General features: G+C 48.9%; 2 protein-coding genes across 3 annotated transcripts in view; one reads left to right on the top strand and one right to left on the bottom strand.

The window, feature by feature from the left end:
- RIPOR1 (RHO family interacting cell polarization regulator 1) overlaps window positions 1–9,534 on the bottom strand; it is a 31,128-nt gene extending 21,594 nt beyond the window's left edge. Inside the window, exon 1 of one of the 2 annotated variants that reach the window (XM_082439558.1) lies at window positions 9,512–9,534. The gene's annotated coding sequence lies outside the window, so the exon portion shown is untranslated. Of the gene's footprint in view, window positions 1–2,969; window positions 3,048–9,511 lie in introns of those variants that run through there. The other variant, XM_082439557.1, reaches the window with a different exon arrangement.
- Window positions 9,535–17,351: 7,817 nt separating this feature from the next.
- On the top strand, window positions 17,352–22,565 carry AGRP (agouti related neuropeptide). The gene is made up of 2 exons (XM_082439756.1): window positions 17,352–22,015; window positions 22,215–22,565. Exons 1-2 carry the CDS (start codon window positions 21,635–21,637, stop codon window positions 22,395–22,397), a joined length of 564 nt encoding a protein of 187 aa, XP_082295882.1. The 5' UTR covers window positions 17,352–21,634; the 3' UTR covers window positions 22,398–22,565.
- The last annotated feature ends 360 nt before the right edge of the window (window positions 22,566–22,925 follow it).

Here is a 22,925-nt window from a genome sequence, read left to right as displayed (position 1 = left end):
AAATAAATAAATAAATATTTTTTAAAAAAAGAAAGAAATTTCTCCCAAAGGAAGAGGTATCCAGGCAAGAAAAGATCTGTGTCTAAGGATACTGATTGCTGGCTTGTTCAACCAGAGATAAAGGGATGGCACAGTCCTGGTGACCATCAGTGTGAGACAGAGGGTGAAGGAGGTTCGTGTGTGCCCTGAGATAACCCCTAGCCACTGAAAATGGATGTGGGGCATGGATTGAGCATCTACTATGTGCCTGGCATCGTTCTGGATGCTGGGGACACAGAGGCAGATCAGATAGGCAAGGTCTCTGTTCTCAAGGAGTTCACACTCCAGCCCAAGGAAACAGACAATAATCAAGCTCACATATCCGTAAGATGACCTCAGAGAGAAGGAAAAGCTGTGGAGAAAACAAACCAGGGTGATGCGATTTGGAGCGATGGGGCTAAGGTGCTACTTTAGTCAGGGTGGACAGGGTAGGCCTCTTTGAGACAGTAACTTTGGAGCCAAGACCTGAATGACAAGAAGGAAACTGTCACAAAATGATACAGAGAAAGAGTACAGTCGACCCTCTGTATCCACGGGGGCTGACTGTACTACGTTATTTGATACAGGGACTTGAATGTCCACAGATTTTGGTATCCGTGAGGGGGTCCTGGAACCAATCCCCAGCAGGTACCGAGGGACCACTGTATTCCAGGCAGGGGGAACAGCTGGGGCAACAGCTTGGAGGTGGGAATGACCTTGCTGTATTTGAGTCACGTGGGCTAGGATAGAGGGAAAGAAGGTAACGTCTGAGAGGGGGTGGAGTCAGGTCAGGCAGAGTAGGGAGTGAGGGTTTTATATCTCTGAATAGGGAAAGGTGCTCAACACAATAGACACAGAGGACTGGGGGAAAGCACCAGAACAGCCACCCATTCTCCTGTGGCAGGAGTCTCCTTGGGTCAAACCTGTATCCACTGCCCTGGAGAGCTGTCAGGAGGCCTGTCCCAGCAGCGGCCATCATCTCTGGGCATAATTTCACGTGGCTTTCTTTTCTTTGTATTTACTTATATAAAGAATGGTTTTTAATAAACGTATCATCGTTTTCAAATACATGGCCATTATGTATTCAGGCATTACCAGGCCCGCCCCTGCACCAGGTGGGTTTAAGCTTCTAGTCCGGAGTCACCAGGCTCGACAGGTGACTTCCCTGGGGACTCTCCCCCAGGTGGGGCTATCTCTGCCATTGTCCTCGCTGATCCAGCTTTGGCCTCTAGGGGGACCTGTGAGGAGGGCCTTGCTGGGGTGCGGTGACTGTGTCTCTCTGGCTGGGCCAGGCGTTCTTCCTTCCTTCCTGAGACTCCCTTCTCCTAAGGAACAAGTGGGAGGGACATCCGTGCCTCTCCCAGATCCTGGGATGAGTTGCTTGCCTGGGACTCTTTCAGGCCAGGCCCCCTGGCAAAGGCTACAGTGTGTGGTGTGTAGTTTATTTCTGAGTTCCTACCGCTACGAGAACTGTTCTGACAGAGATGTGGAGGGTGTTGAGGTGGGGAAGGGCCTAGTCACTGGGCATCTGGCAATACCCTCCACACATGGGATAATGACCTGGAGGCTAACGATCTTCAAACTGACCCCTGCCCCAGCCAAGCCCAAGACATAGTCTTGGTCTTTGGCGCCACCACGTGGGAAGTCTCCACACTGCAGTAACAGGCTTCACAAAATACCTCCAAACTCCAGGAGGTGCCCACTTACCCCAAGCCACATTTTCGTGAACGGATAGTCACTGGACTGTGCAGTGCACAACCTCTTCAGCCCTATGCAGCGGTCCTGCTCACACTCAGACCTGGTTGCATATCATGGTCACAGGGAAGGCCACCACCACCATTAAAACCTCCTCCAGACTTGAGCCTTTTTGTAAAAGTTCCCTGACCCTCCACTTTTCAGTCCTCTCTGCCTCTGACCTGATCCACGTGTGTTGAACACGGATGATCTTCCCCCTCTTCTGAAACTCCCTCTGGCTTCTGTGACTGCTCCTCTTGGATTTCTAGCTGCTTCTCTGGCTGTATCTCTTCATGCCCCTCTGTGGGCTCCTCAGGGTGCTGGATCCCCTTCCCTCATCTTGATTCTTTTCTCCAGGCCATCCTGACAGCTTCCAGGGCCTTGTTTCTGTTCCCACAGTGATGCCTTGAGTCTTCGCTCCCCATCTCTTGTGCCACTTCCCCACTTAAGATGACCCTTGGGCATCCCAAACTCACTGTATAAAGTCGACCCTGTCTCTTCTCCTCAGAACTGCTCTCCCTCCCAGGTTCTCAGGTTAGTCTGGGTGGCCTTTCCCCTGACACCTCTTTGGCCATCAAGTTGCCCCATCCTCTCTGCCCCTTGGCCAGGGCACCATCTGCACCTCCTTTCTGGCCTCTTAGTGTTCTTGGTTTCACCCGACCTGGTCCATTCTCTACAGAGCCGCTTGATGGCTTCTGCATATTGAACCCTGTCCCTTCTCACTTCCCCGCTGGCCCTTCATCTCTGGCCAGTTCCTCCCCATGAGGTCCTAGCTCAGCCAGACTGAACTTCTTTGTTCCGTGAGTACATCCTTCTTTCCCACGCCTCCATATCTTTGCACAGGCTGTTCTGTGCATCTTTTTTCTGTTTCCTTCAACCTGGTAACTCCTGCCCACCCTTTAGGTCTCAGCTCAGACACCACTTCCTCTGGGATACCTCTCTGGACCCCAGGCCAGGTCAGCAACCTCTTCACTCTCACAATGCCCTGTGCTTCTCACATCACAGCCCTTGTCTGCCTCCCCTCCCTAAAGGGCCACCTGCTCCTCTCCAGGGATCCCAAACCAAGACTAGTTCTAGGTCGAGTCACCTGACCCTGTGCCTGGTTCTCAGATTCAGAGGTCCTAGATCTCAAAAGTCATCAAGTTGCAGAGAGAGCAAGGCCATGCCTGAGGCCAGTGAACCGGCGGCCAGGCTGGGATGGGAACCAAGACTCTTACCTTCCCTCCCAGGGCTCCCCTGCTCCCCCAGATGCCACTGTGAGTTGAGTAAGGCTCCTTGAGGGCCCGAAGGACTTTGACCAGCAGAGAGGTGGCAGGCCTTTGGCCTGGGGGGAAGGCAGCCATCAGCCCGGGCTCTTGGGAGCCCAGAGAGCTGGCGGAGGCTGTCCCAGAAAGCAGACTGGTGACTCCAGGCCAGCACATCTGATGAAAGTGTTTAATGAGACTCCTTTCTCCCACAGAGCTGTGCAGCGGGAGTGTGGCCTAGAAGTCATGCAGGGAGGACTTGGATTCCTGAAGGGGGTGGTGGCAGCTGTTAGGGCCCCTGGGTTAATTATCTCCAGCGTCACACAGAAGAGAATGTGCTGAAGGGAGACCTCCCCCACCTGGCCTCGGCTTCTCAGGGCAAGGATCTCTCCAGGACTCATCCTGCTCCCCACCAGGCTGGAGTCTGAACATCAGCTTGGTGTTCCCTCAGGCCTCAGCTCCCTCATCCCACTCCGGCCCCCAAGGGACTCCTGGCTCTTCCCTGAGACTTCTTTGTGGGGTCCCACCTCTGGGCCTGCGCTCTTGCTTTGCCCTCTGCCTGCTCCGTGGCTGGGCCCAGCTCACTTGCTCAAGGAGCTCAGTAAACACTGGTAAATTGAATTGCTCTGTAAATAAACAGAAAGTGCCAAATAGACTGCCTGGCACTTAGGAGATACACCTCCCTAAATTTGCTAAGCAAACAAATAACCCAAAATGAGAGAAGTGAAAGGATTCATCCAGTCTTATCTTGTGCTTCTGTCCCCCAAACTGCTCACCATTCATTTCTTCCAAGGAGCCCTGCTCTCTCTGATCCAGGTCTCTGCCTGAAATTTAGCCTGACCTTCGGTGTGTCTAGACAATCCTACCCTAGGTGTCAAGAAGCCTTCTAGGATTCCCACAGTGGCTCATACCCCTGAACCTTCCTCCTTGTCACTTGGCACAAGTATGATGACTTGCTCAACGGCTGTGAGTTCTGTAGGACTAGGGACCACGGTGCCTCATTGACTACTCTACGCCCAGTGCCCAGCACAGGAACTTGATGGATGCTCATAAATATCAACTGTTGGATTAGGAATGACTGTAGGCCTTGGAACACTGGGGTATTTTCTCCCTCTCTGAAACTGCCTGGATAATTTGCAGAGTTGGTTCCATCAGTCATTCCAAATTGCCCAAATGCCCAGGCTCTCACTTGAGCCCTGTCTGGTCCCTTGCTATTTCTCTAGTCTTTCTCACTGTTGTTTTTCTCCTTGAGTTCCCACAAGAGCATAGAGACTTGACAGTTTCACACTAAAGCTGAAAACCTTCCCCAAGCTTCCTCCTTGCTTGTTTCCTGGAATCTGCTTTCCAATCTCTCTTGGCTTATAAAGCCAGTGACTCATTTACTGAGCCAGGAGTCTCCACAAGGCTTTCTTTCTTGCAGAAAATGTGAAAGGAGCGGGTGACACCGTCCTTCATCCCCATCCTCTCTTGGCCCTGGCTTTTTAAAATCTAAAACCCCAGATTTGTTGTATCATGAGAGGCGGTGGAATTGCTGGTTTTCCCCTTGACATAGGCAGCCCTCCTTAAACCAGGGCCCTTGTATCCCCAGGGCCTCACCTTAAGGCGTTTTCAGAGCTTTCAGAGTTTTCAGATCCCCAACCTCCAGACTCCACAACGGCAGAGAATCACCTTTGTTTCCTTGCTAAGCTTCCACATAATCACAACCTCTGGCTCTCCCTGGAAATCTAGAACACTATAGGAATGTATCTAATGCCCTTTCAAGATGCCAAGCCTTCTCATCCTTCATAGGCACTAGAAATCACACACATGCATAATTTCTAATTTGTGATAAAAATTTTCGAGTGAAAATGATAGGATTTGCAGCTTGCACATCAGCTGTCCCTGGCAGGAGTTTTCACATTGAACTGGTGGGGAATTGTACAGACATCACCCACACTCACCCAGATGACCTGGGTGAGTGTGGGTGCCGGTCCATGTGAATTCTGAGAGAATCTGTGGCAGCTGGGAGGGGTGTGGGGTGGGATTTTAGGGACCGCTGATGCAACTGGTTGGATGGGGGTTGAATGAGGGTGTCCAAAAATCTTAGTGGGTGTTTGAAAGGCTAGGTATGTATTTGTGTTAAATTCCTGAGGGTTATCAAAGGCACTGCTTGAATAAAAAATGCTTTGCATTTTTTCATTGTTTTCCTTTCAGTGCAACAAAACAGAAGGATGGCTTGTGGACAGTGAATTAACCAGGGTTAAACAAAGTTTGAAAAACGATGCTGGAGGAGTCCAATAACTCTTATCGTCCTCATAGTCATCATCAATAACATAGAGTAACAATAGTCATCATTTTTGAGGACCTAATAAGTACCATATGGCTGTATGCGCACACACACACACACACACACACACTTGGGTATCATGGCACATACCAGTCAAGGTAGTCTTATCTACTGTGGGTCCCCTATTCTGCTATTCTACACTGGTCTTGGAACCTTTTACCCAGGACATATTTTATGGGATTCAGTGCAAAATAAAAATGTAGAGCACCTTGTTCAGAATGATTATGAATTTCAAGGTGGCGACAGCAGGGCATTAAACAAGTGTGGGACCCTTTCGAGCAGGTTGCCCTGTGTGACTAAACAGCTCTCAGGCCTGTGAAGCAGGTCCTGCTTTCACCTCTGTCTAGGTGCACTGCTCAAACTTTTCTCCACTGGGAAGATTTCCCCCCACAGCTGGGGGTGCAATGCAAGAGCAGTTCATTTTCAGTTTGTTTCTTTCACACCAAAACAACACGTCCTTGAACCAAGCTTGGGCTTTCTCCCTCTATTAGCCGTTTGCTGGGTATCCCACCTGATGCGTGGGTGTGAGATGAGCGAGAGGCATCAGTGCAACAGTGTTAGGAGACATTGGTGTTTGAGCCACCTGTTGATAGAGATTACTTATACTATTTGGATCTGCCTAAGCTTTATCTGGGATATACAACATCTAATTAATGATGGACTCGCTGCTTGGCCTGGCCAACCTAATGATTTTGTGCGTTGGCCAGCACCCAGTTCATGACGAGCAGGTCTAGCCACATGGTCACATGATGACCCACAGTCATGAACTCAGTCAATAACCAAGGTCAGCAATTTCTCTTCTAATGTTGTAGAAGAGAGTCCCTGTGACTCTCCTGTTGGGGCTTGCCCAAGGCTCCCCACAGCATCTTCCCCTGTGATGGAATCTACCTGATTGTTTGACATAAGCGGCAGGACTGCTCATACTGTAGCCTGGACCTGCTGCAGAGTCCACTCTTGTTCTAGAAATCACTAGAAATTAGCAACCTTACACATCACCTGATAAATGGAACAGTGAGAATACAAGAGAATTTTGTATTCTACCTCCAAAACCCAAACAGGAACAGAGGCACAAAAACAGTGGAAAAACAGAAAGTGAATAGTAAAATCATGGAACTAAATCAACCATATCAATAATATGAGTAATAATTAGATGTAAATGTACTACAATGCCAAGTCAAGGGCAGAGATTCTCTGATGAACAGAAAAGTAAGACCCAACTATATGCTGTCTATAATTACGCTCACTTTAAATATAAAGACATAAATAAGGTAGAAGTAAAGAATGGATAAAGATATGCCAAGCTGACAGTGAGCCTAGGAAAGCTGCAGTGGCAATAGTCATATCAGACGTGGTGGACTTCAAGAGAATGGGTGTTATCCAAGCTAAACAGGGAAATCCATATGGATAAAATCATTCACTGGGAAGCCATAATAATCATACATGTGTGTATATGTAGTAACAGAGCTTCAAAATATTTGAAGAAAAAAACTGACAGAAAAGGGAAGAACTAGACCAATCTATAATAATCATTGAAGACTTTTATACCCCACACATCAAAGAATAAAATAGCTGGACTAAATAATAAGGAAATACATAGAAGAACAGAAGAACATTGTCAACTACCCTGACTGTAACAGACGTTTATGAACACTAAACTCAACAGCTGCAGCGTTCACTCTCTTTTCCAGCAAACGTGCTACCTTCACCATGATAGACCATATGTTCACCCATCAAACGATATTCATGAAATTCAAAGAATGTGCCAAGTATGTTCTATGACCACGGTGGAAGGAAATGAAAATGAATAACGATGAGATTCACAGAAAAATCTCAAATATTTGGAAATCATACAACACACATAAAGAATCCATAGGTCAGAGGAGACATTTCAAGGGAAATTAGAAAATATTCTGAATGAAGTGATAATAAAAACTAAACATATCAAAACTTGTGGGGTATACTGAGGCAGTGATTAGGGAGAAATTTATAGCTTAAAACACTTACATTGTAGAAAAGAAAAATATAAAGTGGGGGATTAGTCCAGCAACATTCTCATGGCTTTGTGGTAACAATGCAGAGTATGAGCACTGCAGGGCAACAGACTCCTCCTGGTTTCCCTGCTTAGAGGCTCCCATCCCTCTCACATGGGAGCCCGGAATATCTAAAACACAAAACTAACTGTCACTCCCCTGCTCCAAACCCTCCCATGGCTCCCCACTGCTTCAGGGTGAAACTCAGAATGGACCTTGGCAAGCTGACCTTTTCTTTATTTTTAAAAAATTTTTATTTATTTATTTATTTATGGCTGCATTGGGTTTTCTTTCTTTTTTTAAATTTTTTAAATTTAATTTTATTTATTTATTTATCTATTTATTTTTGGCTGTGTTGGGTCTCCGTTTCTGTGCGAGGGCTTTCTCTAGTTGCGGCGAGCAGGGGCCACTCTTCATCGCGGTGCGCGGGCCTCTCACTGTCGCGGCCTCTCTTGTTGCGGAGCACAAGCTCCAGACGCGCAGGCTCAGTAGTTGTGGCTCACGGGCCTAGTTGCTCCGCGGCATGTGGGATCTTCCCAGACCAGGGCTCGAACCCATGTCCCCTGCATTGGCAGGCAGATTCTCAACCACTGCGCCACCAGGGAAGCCCTGCGTTGGGTTTTCATTGCTGCACACAGGCTTTCTCTAGTTGTGGCGAGCGGGGGCTACTCTTCGACGCGGTGTGCGGGCTTCTCATTGTGTTGGCTTCTCTTTGTTGCAGAGCATGGGCTCTAGGCACGCGGGCTTCAGTAGTTGTGGCAGGCGGGCTCAGTAGTTGTGGTTCTCAGGCTCTAGAGCGCAGGCTCAGTAGTTGTGGCGCACGGGCTTAGTTGCTCCATGGCATGTGGGATCTTCCCGGACCAGGGCTTGAACCTGTGTCCCCTGCATTGGCAGGCGGATTCTTAACCACTGCACCACCAGGGAAGTCCCAAGCTGACCTTTTCTGACCTTGTTCCTGCTCAGCTTTACCCCTCATGCCAGGCCTTGTTTGTCTGTGTGCTACATCCAGCTTCCTGAACAGTCCCTTGAAATCAAGAGGTTTTTTTTCTCCTCTTTCTTTTTTTTGCCCTAGAACTAGGGTTGCCAGATAAAATACAGGACTCCCAATTAAACTTGAATTTCAAATAAATAATGAATAACTTTTTAGTATAAGAATGTCCCCGGGGCTTCCCTGGTGGTGTAGTGGTTGAGAATCTGCCTGCTAATGCAGAGGACACGGCTTCGAGCCCTGGTCTGGGAAGATCCCACATGCCGCGGAGCAACTAGGCCCGTGAGCCACAACTACTGAGCCTGCGCGTCTGGAGCCTGTGCTCCGCAACAAGAGAGGCCACGATAGTGAGAGGCCCGCACACCGCAATGAAGAGTGGCCCCCGCTTGCCACAAGTAGAGAAAGCCCTCGCACAGAAACGAAGACCCAACACAGTCAAAAATAAATATAAAAATAAATAAATAAATACATAAGCTAGGGGGAAAAAAAAAAAAAGAATGTCCCCAATATTGCACGGGGTATATGTATATACTAAAAAAGTACTCATTGTTTATCTGAAGTTCAAATTTAACTGGGTGTTAATTTTTTTTTTTTTATTTGCCAAATCTGGCAACCTTACCCAGAACTGGCACATGGTGTTCCATCTGCCCTTTCCCTGCTTCTCTGCATGGGTGACTCCTTTTCCTGAGTCAGGTCTCAGCTTAGAAATACTCCCCCCCAGGAAGACAGTTCTCCCTCCCCCTTTCTCAAGCTGAGGCTATAGTTGTCTCATTACTGTGCCTGAGCTGTGCCCCCCAGGCAGTGTAGGTCCACCTCATTCACTGCTAACTCCTCAATCCCTGGTATAGTGTCTAGCACTTGGTGACTACTCAATAAATACTTGTTGAAGGAACAAGTGCTGACCTAGGTCCTAGCTATGGGGCTAGAGGGCTGGTCCACTTCCTGCCTTTAAAGCCCTTCCCCCCAGTAGGGGATGCATCAGTTATCTATCACTGCAAACAAACCACTCCAAAGATTAGTGACTTAGAAACACAGCAACCATGAAGTTTGCTCACGAATCTACAAAATGAGCAGAGCTCAGCAGGCACAGCTCAGCTCTGCACCCCGCACCCCTAACCCCTAACACACACAGCTGGGGCAGGAGAATCCACTTCCAAGATAACTCACTCACATGGCTTTCAAGTTGGTGCTGTATGCTGCTTCTCTCCACATGTGCCTCTCCACAGGGTGGCTTGGGCTTCCTCACAGCGTGACAGCTGAGTTCCAAGAGCAGTATCTCAAAGGAGACAGAAAATGGCAGATGCTAGTTTTCTAAGGCCTGGATCTGGAAACTAGTACAGTGTCACTTCCACCATATTTTATTGGTTAAGTAGTTGCAGAGTCCATATTCAAGGAGAGAGGTCATAGACCCCTGTCTCTAAATGAACAAGCGCTAAAGAGTTTTGTGACCGTGTTTTAAAGCTACCACAGGAGAGAATACTCACCACAAAGGAACTGACAGAGCGTATCATCAGCACCAGTCTGAGTGTATGACGGTTCATAGGATGCTTTTCTCTCCATAGTGTGCAGCACGGGCCAAAATATTCAGGGAGTCTTAGAGTGACATAGGGCAGGAGGGACAGAGAAAGGGAGCAAGGGAGCGAGACAGAGAGAGAGAGGAGAGAGAGGTGTGCGAGATAAGGAAAGAGTCTTCCCTCGGAGCAAGAAGAATGTGAGCAACTCAACCAATGTAGGCACTTACGGTAACGGTACCTGAAGGGAGGCTGCACAGTTGGCACCTGTCATGGGTCCGTTGGGATGTTGTAAGCAGAAAATTTCAAATTGAATTCTTTTCTTTTGGTTTTGAAAAAAAATTAGTCTATAGAAAGCTGACAGAATAGTCAAATGAACAACCCACACACCTGTCACCTAGTGTCACTAACGGTTAACATTTTACCACATTTGCTCTTTGAAAGTAAGTTACAAACAAGACATTTCCCTCCCCAATCCTTCGGCCTGCATTCCCTCTCCTGCCCCGCTCCCTCCCACCAACCTTCCCACCCAGCAGTGTACTCTCTGCACCAGTGGTTTCAGCTGGGGTGATTTTGTCCCCCAGGGATTATTTGACAATGTCAAACAGAGACATTTTTTATTGAGAAAAAATTCACGTATCATAAAATTCACCATTTAACCATTTTAAGGTGCTTCTTTAGTAAATTCATGATGTGATGCAACCTTCATTGCTAATTCTAAACCGTCTCTGACTTTTCAGCTTGTTGCACCTGAACGGGTGCGGTGCTCCTGACACCTAGCGGGCAGGGGCCAGAAATGCTGCTAAAGTCCCAGAAGAGAGAATCATCTGTCTCCAAAGTGTTGAGGCTGAGAGACCCAACTCTACACCATTAGAGCGCCACATGACATCCAAGGAAATAAGCAGCCATTCAGTCGTGTCATCCCCACTGGTCTCAAGAATGCCTTTACAGCATTTTTATCTCAGTTCAGGAGGCAAGGTTCACATGTTTGGTTGTTAGGTCTTTTTAGTCTCTTTTAATATAGAAGAGTATTCTCTACCCCATACTCAGCCTTTTTGTCTGATTACTTTTTGTAACAGTTCAGGCCAGTTTTAGCACCTCATTCTGTTTCCATATTTTATTATTATCTTTTTTATTGAAGTGTAGTTGATTTACAGTGCTGTGCCAATCTCTGCTGTACAGCAAAGTGACTCAGTTTTACATACATATACACATTCTTTTTTTTAATATTCTTTTCCATTATGGTTTATCCCAGGAGATTGGATATAGTTCCCTGTTAGCACCATATTCTGGATTTACCTGACTGCTTCCTCAAGATTAGATTCACATTAAACAATTTTGGCAAGAATATTATATTGGTGATTATTGCATCACATCAGGGGGCCCATAAGATGAGGTTGCTGTGCTATTTATGATGCTGAAATTGGATGATGATGTAGTTCACAAGATAGAAGGTAGCTGCCCCCAACACCTTGCCCACCTAAGTATGGGGTCCAGGCAGCCAGCCTAGTTGGCTTACCCTTTCTGAAAAGTAGGCATGGCCTGGGGAGGGTGACTCTCACCCAGTGGGGAATCCTCAGGCCCTCCTCCCTTCTTTCTGCTGCCTTACCTTCTGAGTCCAAGGGGAAGGCCCCAAGAGCTAGTGGTTCCCTTTGCCAACCCCAGGGAGCAGGCCCCAGCCCAGTTCGCTGGGAAGCCATGGGAGGACACCTTGGGCCTCGTCAGCTGTTCCTTGGTTCCCAGGAATAAGAAAACTGAAGGGCAGACGTGGGCTGAACCCCTCGAGGCTGGAACCAGGAAGCTGAGGGTGTGGACAAGTGGGGGACAGGGGGTTGTGATGCAGGGCCCAGTAGCATTCCTGTGATGAACAACTGGGCAAAAGCTGTACTGAGGTCACTCCCTACCTTCTTCCTTTCAGAACGCTCCATCCACCTTTAGGAACCCTCTTTAAATACCAATACCACCTCCTCCAGGTGGTATTTCCTTCCTCCTACCAGTAGTGCAGGAAGAAGGAAATCTTGACTGCTGTTCTCACAGCACTTCAGGCTAGAACCACTGCCAGGACAGAAATTCTCTCCCATTACACTGGAAGTGAGAACTTGAGAACCTGCACAATGCTTTTTTGAGCCAGCGTTGAAGCAACATATAAAAATTCAGTTTTCTGGCTTTTCTTGAAACATCTGAAGCTCTGGCAACACTGGGGCTGCACCCCCACCTGGTGTCAATGGCTTCCCCTTTCAGGCCAAGCATGCCCCACACCTCCCCAGTATTGAGTCTGCGTGTGGCTTTTAGTCTTACTCCTGAACCATTGCCAGTGCTGAAGTTGAGAACTACTTCTCTGTACTCATATCTCCAAAATAAGTATAACAATAAAAGAGCGGTCAAAGAGTCATGCGCTTCAGGGAAAACGGGAGAAAGCACATTTCTTTGTGGAACTGCAGAATATTCCTGTGTACTTATAATGCAATCAAAGGAGGTCTGTGTTGAAAATATATATAGGGACTTCCCAGGTGGTCCAGTGGGTAAGACTCCATGCTCCCAATGTAGGGGGCCTGGGTTTGATCCCTGGTTGGAGAACTAGATCCTGCTTGTCACAACTAAGAGTTCGCATGCTGCAACTAAGAAGTCCGCATGCCACAACTAAAAAAAAAAAAAGAAGATCCCACGTGCCACAACTAAGACCTGGCGCAGCCAAAATAAATAAATAAATATTTTTTTAAAAAGTCGAGTTAAAGGGCTTCCCTGGTGGCGCAGTGGTTGAGAGTCTGCCTGCCAATGCAGGGGACACGGGTTCGAGCCCTGGTCTGGGAAGATCCCACATGCCGCGGAGCATCTAGGTCCGTGAGCCACAATTACTGAGCCTGCGCGTCTGGAGCCTGTGCTCCGCAACAGGAGAGGCCACGACAGTGAGAGGCCCGCGCACCGCGATGAAGAGTGGCCCCACTCGCCGCAACTAGAGAAAGCCCTCGCACAGAAATGAAGACCCAACACAGCCAAAAATAAATAAATAAATTTATTAAAAAAAAAAAAAAAAAAAGTCGGGTAAAAAAAAAAAAATATATATATATATATATGACCCTAAGTGTCATTGTGTCTTAGCATCATGGTTGGTTGCGAGGGGTTTCAGTGGAGTGTCACACTTCTCAGTTTGACTCTCAGCTCCACCACTTACAAACTTTGTGACCTCAGACAAGACTGTTATGATACCCAGACCCTCTGCAGTTTAAGCTCTCTCTGGACCACTCAAACACAGCCCAACTGCTATCTTAGCAACAAAACACCCTGAGCACATGCTTTCAAGGCTGTGCTGAGGAAGAATGAGATCTCACACCCAAAATCATTCTTTTCTGGGCTGGCAATTTGCCCAGAGTCAACACCCGCCCAAGCCAAAAGCCAAACCTGGCTCACAAGGGCAGATTTTTAGCCCTGACCTTGGCAGAAGGTGCTGTCCCATGTGATACTCTACCTCCAAGGCCACAGACGAGGCAAGGCCCCTGGAGGTCAGGACATTTGTCACTCACAGGCTGATCTTAGGGATGCTCAGGGTCTGTAAGGGCTCAGCTAGGGTCAAGGGAGGACCATCAGGCCCTGCCCAGATCAGAGGAGCTCACCGTGAGTTCTCCAGCCACAGACTCCAGCAGTAGACGCCAGCAGGATTTTCAGAACCAGGACCAGGAAATTCTAGGATAAAGATGACTCTCTCCTGCAGGATGCAAGCGAGGAAGCAGGAGGCTTCTGAGGCTGCTGGAAGCCAGTTTGTGTCTACAAAGGGAAACAAGCCTTAGAATGAAGCATTTACCACAAAAGATGTACACAAGAGATGTAAAGAAATTGAAGATATCAGTTGGGAATGTGGTTAGTCTCAAGTAAGAGAAAAACCTAACAGTAGCTTAAACAAATATTTGTTTCATGTTTGTCTCATGCAATAAGATATCAGGAGGTGGGCAGACCAGGGTTGGTGCAACTGCTTTACAATGTCACGGAGGCATGCTCTGCTTCCCTTGTCTACCATCTTTAGCTAGCTAGTCCATTCTCAAGGTTGTTGCCTCATTGCCTTAAGGTCACAAGTTGGCTGCTACAGCTCTAAGCATTATACTCACATTCTCAGCAGGAAGTTGAAGGGAAAAGAAGCAGAAAAGGAAGACACCTCTGCCAGAGAAGCAACTTTCCTAGAAGGCCTCAACGTAAGTCTTGTGGGTCACAATGTATCCCAGGGACACCATGAACTCTTAGGGAATCTGAGAAAGTTAGTCTGTTTAACTAGGCACTTCCCCAAACAAAAGTGGCCTTCTTTTTTGGAGGAGGGGGGAATAGGTATTAGGAAGGCAACCGGCTGTGTCTGCCACATCAACTCCTTATAAAATCAAAAGGCATTGTATCAAACTTCATCTGAAACGAGTGCTATTTCTGGACTGTTCAATTAGATGAGCCAATAAATTATGTTTATAATTTAAGACAGTTTGAATCAAGCTTTCTGTTCATTACAACTGCTGTCACCTCATTGATACCATTTTTTTCTTTACTATTTTTATTTTGCACTATTAAAAAAACCCACCAACAACCAGTAACAAACTGCTTTTCTTTACGTTCATATGGATTTTAGGAAATTACTGTCTTTTCCCCTGGAGAAATAACCTACAGACAAAAAAACAAGTAGGATCACATTGTGAAATCTGCAAATCCCAGAAGTCAACAGCTTGAAGACACCCCCCCAAGGACAGGGAAGAAAACAAGTGTCACAAGAGACAAGACAAACACATATAATGATAGCAAGCTGGGGAAACGACCATTTTCAATGCCACTGACCCAGACAATAGGTACCCTTCTTCTCCTGGCACCCACTGCCACCATCTCCAAGGGGTGATTTTTGGTCTGTGGTCTGAAGAACTCTTCAAACGACATGAGTTGATTTGAGGAGAGGTGCAATGAGAGAGATTCAAGTACGAATAAGAATCATGCCAAAGTCCAAAGTCAGGGAAGAACCCACAATGAAAAGGAAACCCGTGTGACCACCACTCAGATATAAAACATTCAAGATATAAAACGTTTCCAGGGGCTTCTCTGGTGGCGCAGTGGTTGAGAATCTGCCTGCTAATGCAGGGGACACGGGTTCGAGCCCTGGTCTGGGAAGATCCCACATGCCGCGGAGCAACTGGGCCCGTGAGCCACAACTACTGAGCCTGCGCTTCTGGAGCCTGTGCTCCGCAACAAGAGAGGCCACGATAGTGAGATTTGGACAGTGGGGGTTGTAGATGTCTTTAGAATGGGTTGAAGTTGGTGTTTAGGATGGCCTTTGCCACCTTGGAGGGGCCCATGCATCCAAACTGCAAGTCACATCCTATGAGTCAGATTGGCTGAGCCTATTTGTTTTCCCTGTCCCTTCTGTGAAATTTCAGCTGAGCACTCCAGCCACAGCTCAGATGTTCTGGGGACCCCAATAAAGGGCCCATTACCAGCACTGAAGGGGAGGCCTGTGGGGGGAGAGGAAGAGGGAGTTAGAGCAAGGCCCGAGGAGGAAGGAGTCTCTCTGGGCCTGAGCCCCCTTACAGTCAGGGGAAGGGCTGTTCCATCCACCAGCTGGCCCTGCACCATGCTCTGCTCTCTCTGGCTTGACCCCAGCCTACACTTTCATTGGCAACAGGCAAGCCCATGAAGCCTGGCTGACCCCAGAAATCAGGAGCTTCAGGTCACCACAGCCTCTGACCAAGCCTTGAAGTATAGACCCCTTGGCATAGTGCTGGTCATGCAGCATGTGCTCAAATAGTTCTCAAATGAATGGGAGAACGGCAAGCACTGGCATTCATGCAAGAAACATGACTCTCCCACCTAGGGGGTCCTGATCACAGTGGGACCCCCTCCAGCTGAGGGCTTAAGAGACACCAGCCTGGAAGACCTAAATAGACTTTTCTCCCAAGAAGACATACAGGTGGCCAATATGCACATGAAAAGATGCTCAACATTGCTAATTATTAGAGAAATGCAAATCAAAACTACAACGAGGTACCCAAGTTTACCCACTGGGGCATTGGGTAAACTTGTAGCAGGTAAAGGTCACACCGGTCAGAATGGCCATCATTAAAAAGTCTGCAGGGACTTCCCTGGTGGCGCAGTGGTTAAGAATCCTCCTGCCAATGCAGGGGACACAGGTTCAAGTCCTGGTCCGGGAAGATCCCACATGCCGCGGAGCAACTAAGCCCGTGTGCCACAACTACTGAGCCTGCACTCTAGATCCCACGAGCCACAACTACTGAGCCCGCGTGCCACAACTACTGAAGCCCCTGTGCCACAACGAAGAGTAGCCCCCGCTCGCTGCAACTGGAGAAAGCCCACGCACAGCAACGAAGACCCAACACAGCCAAAAATAAATAAATAAAATAAATAAATTTATTTAAAAAAAAAAGTCTGCAAATAACAAATGCTGGAGAGGGTGTGGAGAAAAGGGAACCCTCCTACACTGTTGGTGGGAAAGTAAATTGGTGCAGCTACTATGGAGAACAGTATGGAGGTGCCTCAAAAAAACTAAAAATAGAGTTGCCATGTGATCCGGCAATCCCACTCCTGGGCATATATCTGGACAAAACTATAATTCGAAAAGATATAAGCACCCCTATGTTCATAGCAGCACTATTCACAATAATCAAGACATGGAAACAACCTAAATGTCCGTTGACAGATGAATGGATAAAGATGTGGTGTGTATATCTATATCTATATCTATATCTATCTATCTATCTACCTATATACACAATGGAATATTACTCAGCCATGAAAAGAATGAAATAATGCCATTTGCAGCTACATGGATGGACCTAGAGATTATCATACTAAGCAAAGTAAGTCAGAAAGAGAAAGACAAATACCATATGATATCACTTATATGTGGAATCTAAAATATGACACAAATGAACTTATCTATGAAACAAAAACAGACTCCCAGACATAGAGAACAGACTTGTAGTTGCCAAGGCGGGGGGGAGGGTTGATTGGGAGGTTGGGACTAGCAGATGCAAACTATTATACATAGAATGGATAAACAACAAGGTCCTATTGTATAGCACAGGGAACTATATTCAATATCCTGTAATGAACCATAATGGAAAATAATATGAAAAAGAACATATATATGTATAACTGAATCACTTTGCTGTACACCAGAAGCTAACACAACATTTTGAGTCAACTATATTCAGTCAAAAAATATGTATATATATGGGGCTTCCCTGGTGGCGCAGTGGTTGAGAGTCCGCCTGCTAATGCAGGGCACACGGGTTCAAGCCCTGGTCTGGGAAGATCCCACATGCCGCGGAGCAACTGGGCCCGTGAGCCACAACTACTGAGCCTGCGCGTCTGGAGCCTGTTCTCCGCAACAAGAGAGGCCACGATAGTGAGAGGCCCGCGCACCGCGATGAAGAGTAGCCCCCGCTCGCTGCAACTAGAGAAAGCCCTCGCACAGAAACGAAGACCCAACACAGCCAAAAATAAATAAATTAATAAATTAATTAATTAAAAAAAAATATATATATACACATATATATATGTATATATACACCAGCCTGGAATAACCCCCTTCCATCCTGCTCCCCTACCTGGATGAATGAGGGGGCCGCACCTCTCCAAGCAACCTCTGGCTTTTGGAAGTCCTACAGATGAACCATGGGGCCAGGGACAGCGTGTTGGGTGGGGATCCACCTATCAGAATGAAGCTGGGGCTTCCCTCGTGGCACAGTGGTTAAGAATCCACCTGCCAATGCAGGAGACACAGGTTCGAGCCCTGGTCCGGGAAGATCCCACATGCCGCGGAGCAGCTAAGCCCGTGCGCCATAACCACTGAGCCTGCGCTCTAGAGCCCTCAAGCCACAGCTACTGAGCCCACGTGCCACAACTACTGAAGTCCACGTGCCTAGAGCCCATGCTCCGCAACAAGAGAAGCCACTGCAACGAGAAGCCTGAGCACCGCAATGAAGAGCAGCCCCCGCTCACTGCAACTAGAGAAAAGCCCGCGCGCAGCAACGAAGACCCAATGCTGCCAAAAATAAATAAATAAATTTAAATAAAAATATGTTTTTTTAAAAAAAGAATGAAGCTGGATTAGGAGAGCCAGTGGGTGCTCTGCTGCCCCCTATGGGACAAAGCAGGAACAGCACCCTTGGGTGAGAACCACCTTGCTGGAGGAAGAAGAGGAGGAGGTGTAGGGAGCAAGCATCCCTCCTTGTCCCCACACTTGATCTTTGGCACAGAGCATCCACACTCTCCCCCTTCTCCTCCTTGAAGTCAGGGTCCCTATGTTTGGGGTCCATCCTCAGCCTCACGAAGTAGGCTTTGCATCCTGCCAGGTCTGCCAAATCCTCCACCCAGAACATGCCACACATTTCTGAAAGTCTTTCTGCCAAAAAGCATTGTCCTGGGAACATCAGGCCAGTTCCAGACCCGAAAAATCACTCACGCAGTGTTTGTACTCAGCAAATGGAAAGGGCTCCTGAGGAGCCTTTTATAGACTACTAGGTGTAGGCAACTGTGTTCATCAGGAAGAAAGATAGGGACTTCTCTGGTGGCGCAGTGGTTAAGAATCCACCTGCCAATGCAGGGGACACGGGTCCAATCCCTAGTCCAGGAAGATCCCACATGCCGTGGAGCAACTAAGCCCGTGCGCCACAACTACTGAGCCTGCGCTCTAGAGCCTGCGAGCCACAACTACTGAAGCCTGTGCACCTAGAGCCCGTGCTCCGCAACAAGAGAAGCCACCATAATGAGAAGCCCATGCACCGCAACAAGAAGTAGCCCCGGCTCACCTCAACTAGAGAAAGCCCGCAGGCAGCAATGAACACCCAACGCAGGCAAAAATAAATAAATAAATTTATAAAAAAAAAAAGGGAAGAAAGATAAACATAAGGATCAACAAATGCTAGGAAAATAGAAAATGATGGGAAGGCAGAAACTTAATTGTAACAAAATTTGGTAAATCAAGCCAAAGACTGATTATCGGCAAAGATTAATAAAATCTGATAAACCAATGGAAAATTAACTTTAAATACAGATTTAAAACTGATCTACAGATCAATTCATAGATAGACATATAGATAGAGATACAGAGTTATAACAAGAAACCCATAGGCTGTGTTTTGGGCCAATTCAGTGGTGATGGGAGGGCGGCTGGGTGAAACTGAGCTGAGGGCCGATGGAGGGTGGGATGGGAAAGGGCATAAACAAATGTTTTATTATGGAAAATTTCAAACATATACAAAAGTAGCAGTATTAGGATAATGAAGCCCATGTACCCACCACCCAGCTTCAACAATTACCAGCTCATGAAAAATTTTGTTTCATCTATATCACCTCCTGCTATCCCCCCTACTTCAGATTATTTTGAGGCAAATACCGTACTTCATATAATTTTATCAGTAAATATATCATTTTTCTCTAAAAGAATCCTTTTTTAAAAAAAATCATGACTACAATAGCATTATCACAACTAAAAAAGTTAACAATTATTCCTTAATGTCATCAAATAGCCAATATTTCTTTGGTCATTCCACTGTGTTTTTTTTCTTTTTGTTTTTTTGGCCACGATGTGCAGGATGCGGGATCTTAGTTCCCTGACCAGGGATCGAACCCATGCCCCCTGCAGTGGAAGCGCAGAGCCTTCCCTGGACCACCAGGGAAGTCCCACTGTTCCACTGTGTTTTGATTGTTGGTTTTCTTGACTGTCTTCCCCAGTGGATCCGACCAGGGACCTTGGCAGCCCCTGCTGTCCATGGATGGGGCCAATACACCTGTGTCCACACACCCAAGGGAAGACAGCCACTGATCTGTAGGTGAGCAAAGACACCAAGGGCCTAGCTGGCAGGAGCACCCCCGCTCCAAGATGAAGAGCTGTTCTTAGCATGAGTGCTGACCAGGCTCAGCCAGGTGCTCAGAGCCCCTGCCTCACCTCACCTGGGGTACCCTGCCAAAATACTCACGCAGTCCCTGCTCCTCACCACCGTCTCTTCAGCCAAACCTCCAAGGATGGGGCCAGGGCATAAAGATTTGGGGAAAATGTCTCGGGTACATCTGATGTATTACCCTTCCTGAGCTCCATGTGGCCCAACCAAGATGGGGGCACACCTGGGTGCCTGATACCTTCACCCTGCACCACTATAAGAAAAGAAACCCCTGGGGTGGGCCACTGAGCCCAGCTATGGCTTCTGGGAAAGAAAGGTTAATGTCAGTTGCCAGGGAGGCCTTGACACCAGGTCTGCTTTGTGACAGAGTCACCAAAACAGCCAGCACCATTCCCGGGGGAGAAATGGGGACTGGCCCTTTGCTGGATTATCCATGGACCACCTCCCCAGAGGGGCTTTCCCTCACTCCCCTGCTCCTCTCCTGGGCCATAGTAGGTGACCCTCTGAGCTCCTAGGACTGTTACCCTGGGCCAACCACAAGCGAGTCCAATGCCAGCCTGATCCCAGAACAGACATCAATGCCCATCTGTGGAAGAAGACTGCCACAGGCTCACCCTCTGCAGAGCGCCCCTCTCCAAGCAACTCTCTCTCCAAGACCAATTGCTGTGTTGACACCAGGCCAGAAGCTGCCAGATGATAACCTATGGTTTCCAACTGCTTTCTGGAAGGACTTCCTCAGGCCTCGCCCCGGTCAGAATAGCCCAAACAGCCTCTACATCCTCCTCCTGCTGTCTTGGGCCAGATGTTTGTATATTGAGTCCTGGAAGCTGACTCAGCCTGCATTCCCTTCCCCAAGTGGCAAGTGTGTAATAAAGTGCCCTTGGGGGGGGGGCGGTGAGGGAAGGCTGGGGCAGGTGGGGTCCTGTGTGTCCCACCATCTCTATGAAAGGGAAGTCCTCACATCTGCCCCGTGCTGATGAGACCAGGCGTGGGCACAGGCCTGACAACGCAGGGCGGAAAGGAGCAGCCATTAGCACTAATGAGGCAGGCGGCCTGAAAGCTTTTTACTTTGAAGCTCCTCGCCCACCCAGGGAACAGTCCGTTCGGCCACCTTGGCTTCCAGGAACCCCAGGCAGAAAAGGGTGTGGGGGCAGGAGCAGGGCTGGGGTCTTGGAGAAGCCTGGAGGAAGAAGGGGGAGGAGAGGTAGGGCCAGAGATGGAGGCAGAGGGCCTGTTTTAGGCTAAGTGGGCTTCTCCCCTCCCCTCTCTCCCCTCAAAAACCCAGGGTCTAGGTCTGCACCCCAACTCCACCCCGCTCTGGTCACTGGCCCATCACCCCCTCCAATGCCCTTGACCCAGGTTCCTGGAAGCAAAGGGAACATGCCATGCGTAGGGTCTGAATGAGCATCTCCGGGGCCACAAATTAAATTAAGTGTTCAGGGCCGCCTTCCTTGTTATTGCTAATGGCTCCAGCCTACCCATCCCCATTCCCCAGGTCCCTGTCCTGCAGAAATGTGGGGGCCCTGGGCACCCTATCTTGTTCCCAAACTTTGATTGGCTCCTGGAGACCTCACTCCAAATTGGAGATGGGTACCCCTCTAATAGAGCCCAGGTTCCAGTGAGAGAGGCCTGAATTGTGCCCCCACCCTCTGGGGGGGGGCTCCTCATGCCCTGGCTGCAGGGAGCAGTCACGTGTGGGCCCTTCATTAGACCCTGCCATATAAACCGAGGACACGGGGTGGCCAGGAACTCTTGGGGCAAGGATCCAGCAAGCAGAGGTAAGTCCTCAGGTTGGGCAGAGACTCCTACTCTCTAGGGGTCTTCTATCTGGGATAGGGCACCTAGAGGGTATTCTAAGGATGAAGAGGGACTAAGTGGTGGGTCTTCCTGCTGAGCCAGGCCATGCTGACCGCAGTGCTGCTGAGTTGTGCCCTGCTGCTGGCAATGCCCGCCATGCAGGGGGCCCAGATGGGCTTGGCTCCCCTGGAGGGCATCGGAAGGCCCGACCAAGCCTTGTTCCCAGAGCTCCAAGGTCAGTGTGGGCAGGGGTGGGGATGGGTGGGGCCTGGACACTCTCTGGCCACAAACTATTCTGCCTGGTATGAGCCCTCTTTCCCCCTTCCCAATCCCAGGCCTGGGAGGTGGGTGTCTTGTGCATGGGGGGTTTCTGCCCTCACATCATCTGTCCCAGGCTTGGGCCTGCAGCCCCCGCTGAAGAGGACAATGGCAGAACAGGTGGAAGAGGCTCTGCTGCAGGAGGCAGAGGCCAAGGCCTTGGCAGAGGTAACTGCTCAGGAAAAGGGCTGAGGCCACAATCTCTGGGTGGGGGGATCAGGCATCAACCTCTAGCTCCACTTCGGTGACCCTCTCACTTGGGGTGACACTGCAGACCATCCCTCCCCATGCTCCACTGTCGTCCCGCCTTGATTGGGGCAGGTCCCTGAAGCTGCCACTGAAGGCCCATGTTCCCCAACCCCTGCAGGTGCTAGATCCGGAAGGACGCAAGCCGCGCTCCCCGCGTCGCTGCGTAAGGCTGCACGAGTCCTGTCTGGGACACCAGGTACCATGCTGCGACCCATGTGCCACGTGCTACTGCCGTTTCTTCAACGCCTTCTGCTACTGCCGCAAGCTGGGTACTGCCACGAACCCCTGCAGCCGCACCTAGTCGGCCGACGTCGGGGTCGGGGCTTGGGCAGGGGAGCGACAATAAAGGATGGGACCAACCCCAGGGTTGTGGCGTTATTTCGAACGTGACCGTCGGAGGGGGGAGGTCATGGCAGGGGCGAAGGTGCTCCAAGCCAAGACACCACACACACATCCCTACCCCAGGGCCTGCGCTATCCCATCATGAGTCACTTACATGCGTGCTCTTAGAGTGCCAGGCGCCGTTGGGAGAAGCAGAGGAGGGCCGCGCTCCTACCCTTGAGAATCTTATATAATATAATAAATGCGGGGAAGGGAGGGCGCAATGCAGCATAGGAGCTGTAGCTCCCAGCAGGCTAACAAAACATTAGGCTTCAGGGCCTGCTTGCGGTTAACTCGACGCGTGACCCGCAGTGAAGCCTGCCCCTCACCGGACCTCAGTTCTTCTCAGGGGAAGGCTGACTCAACAGTCTGGAATATTTCCAAGCATAAAAAGCGCCGCCCACTCCCATCTTTACTCCTCTGGCCGCCACAGCACCACGTGCACCAG

Source organism: Balaenoptera physalus (assembly GCF_965194825.1).
Source record: "Balaenoptera physalus genome assembly, chromosome: 19".
In the NCBI taxonomy this organism is placed as follows: Eukaryota; Metazoa; Chordata; class Mammalia; order Artiodactyla; family Balaenopteridae; genus Balaenoptera; species Balaenoptera physalus.
Note: the sequence above shows the minus strand (reverse complement) of the source record. Positions and strands in the feature narration are given on the sequence as shown.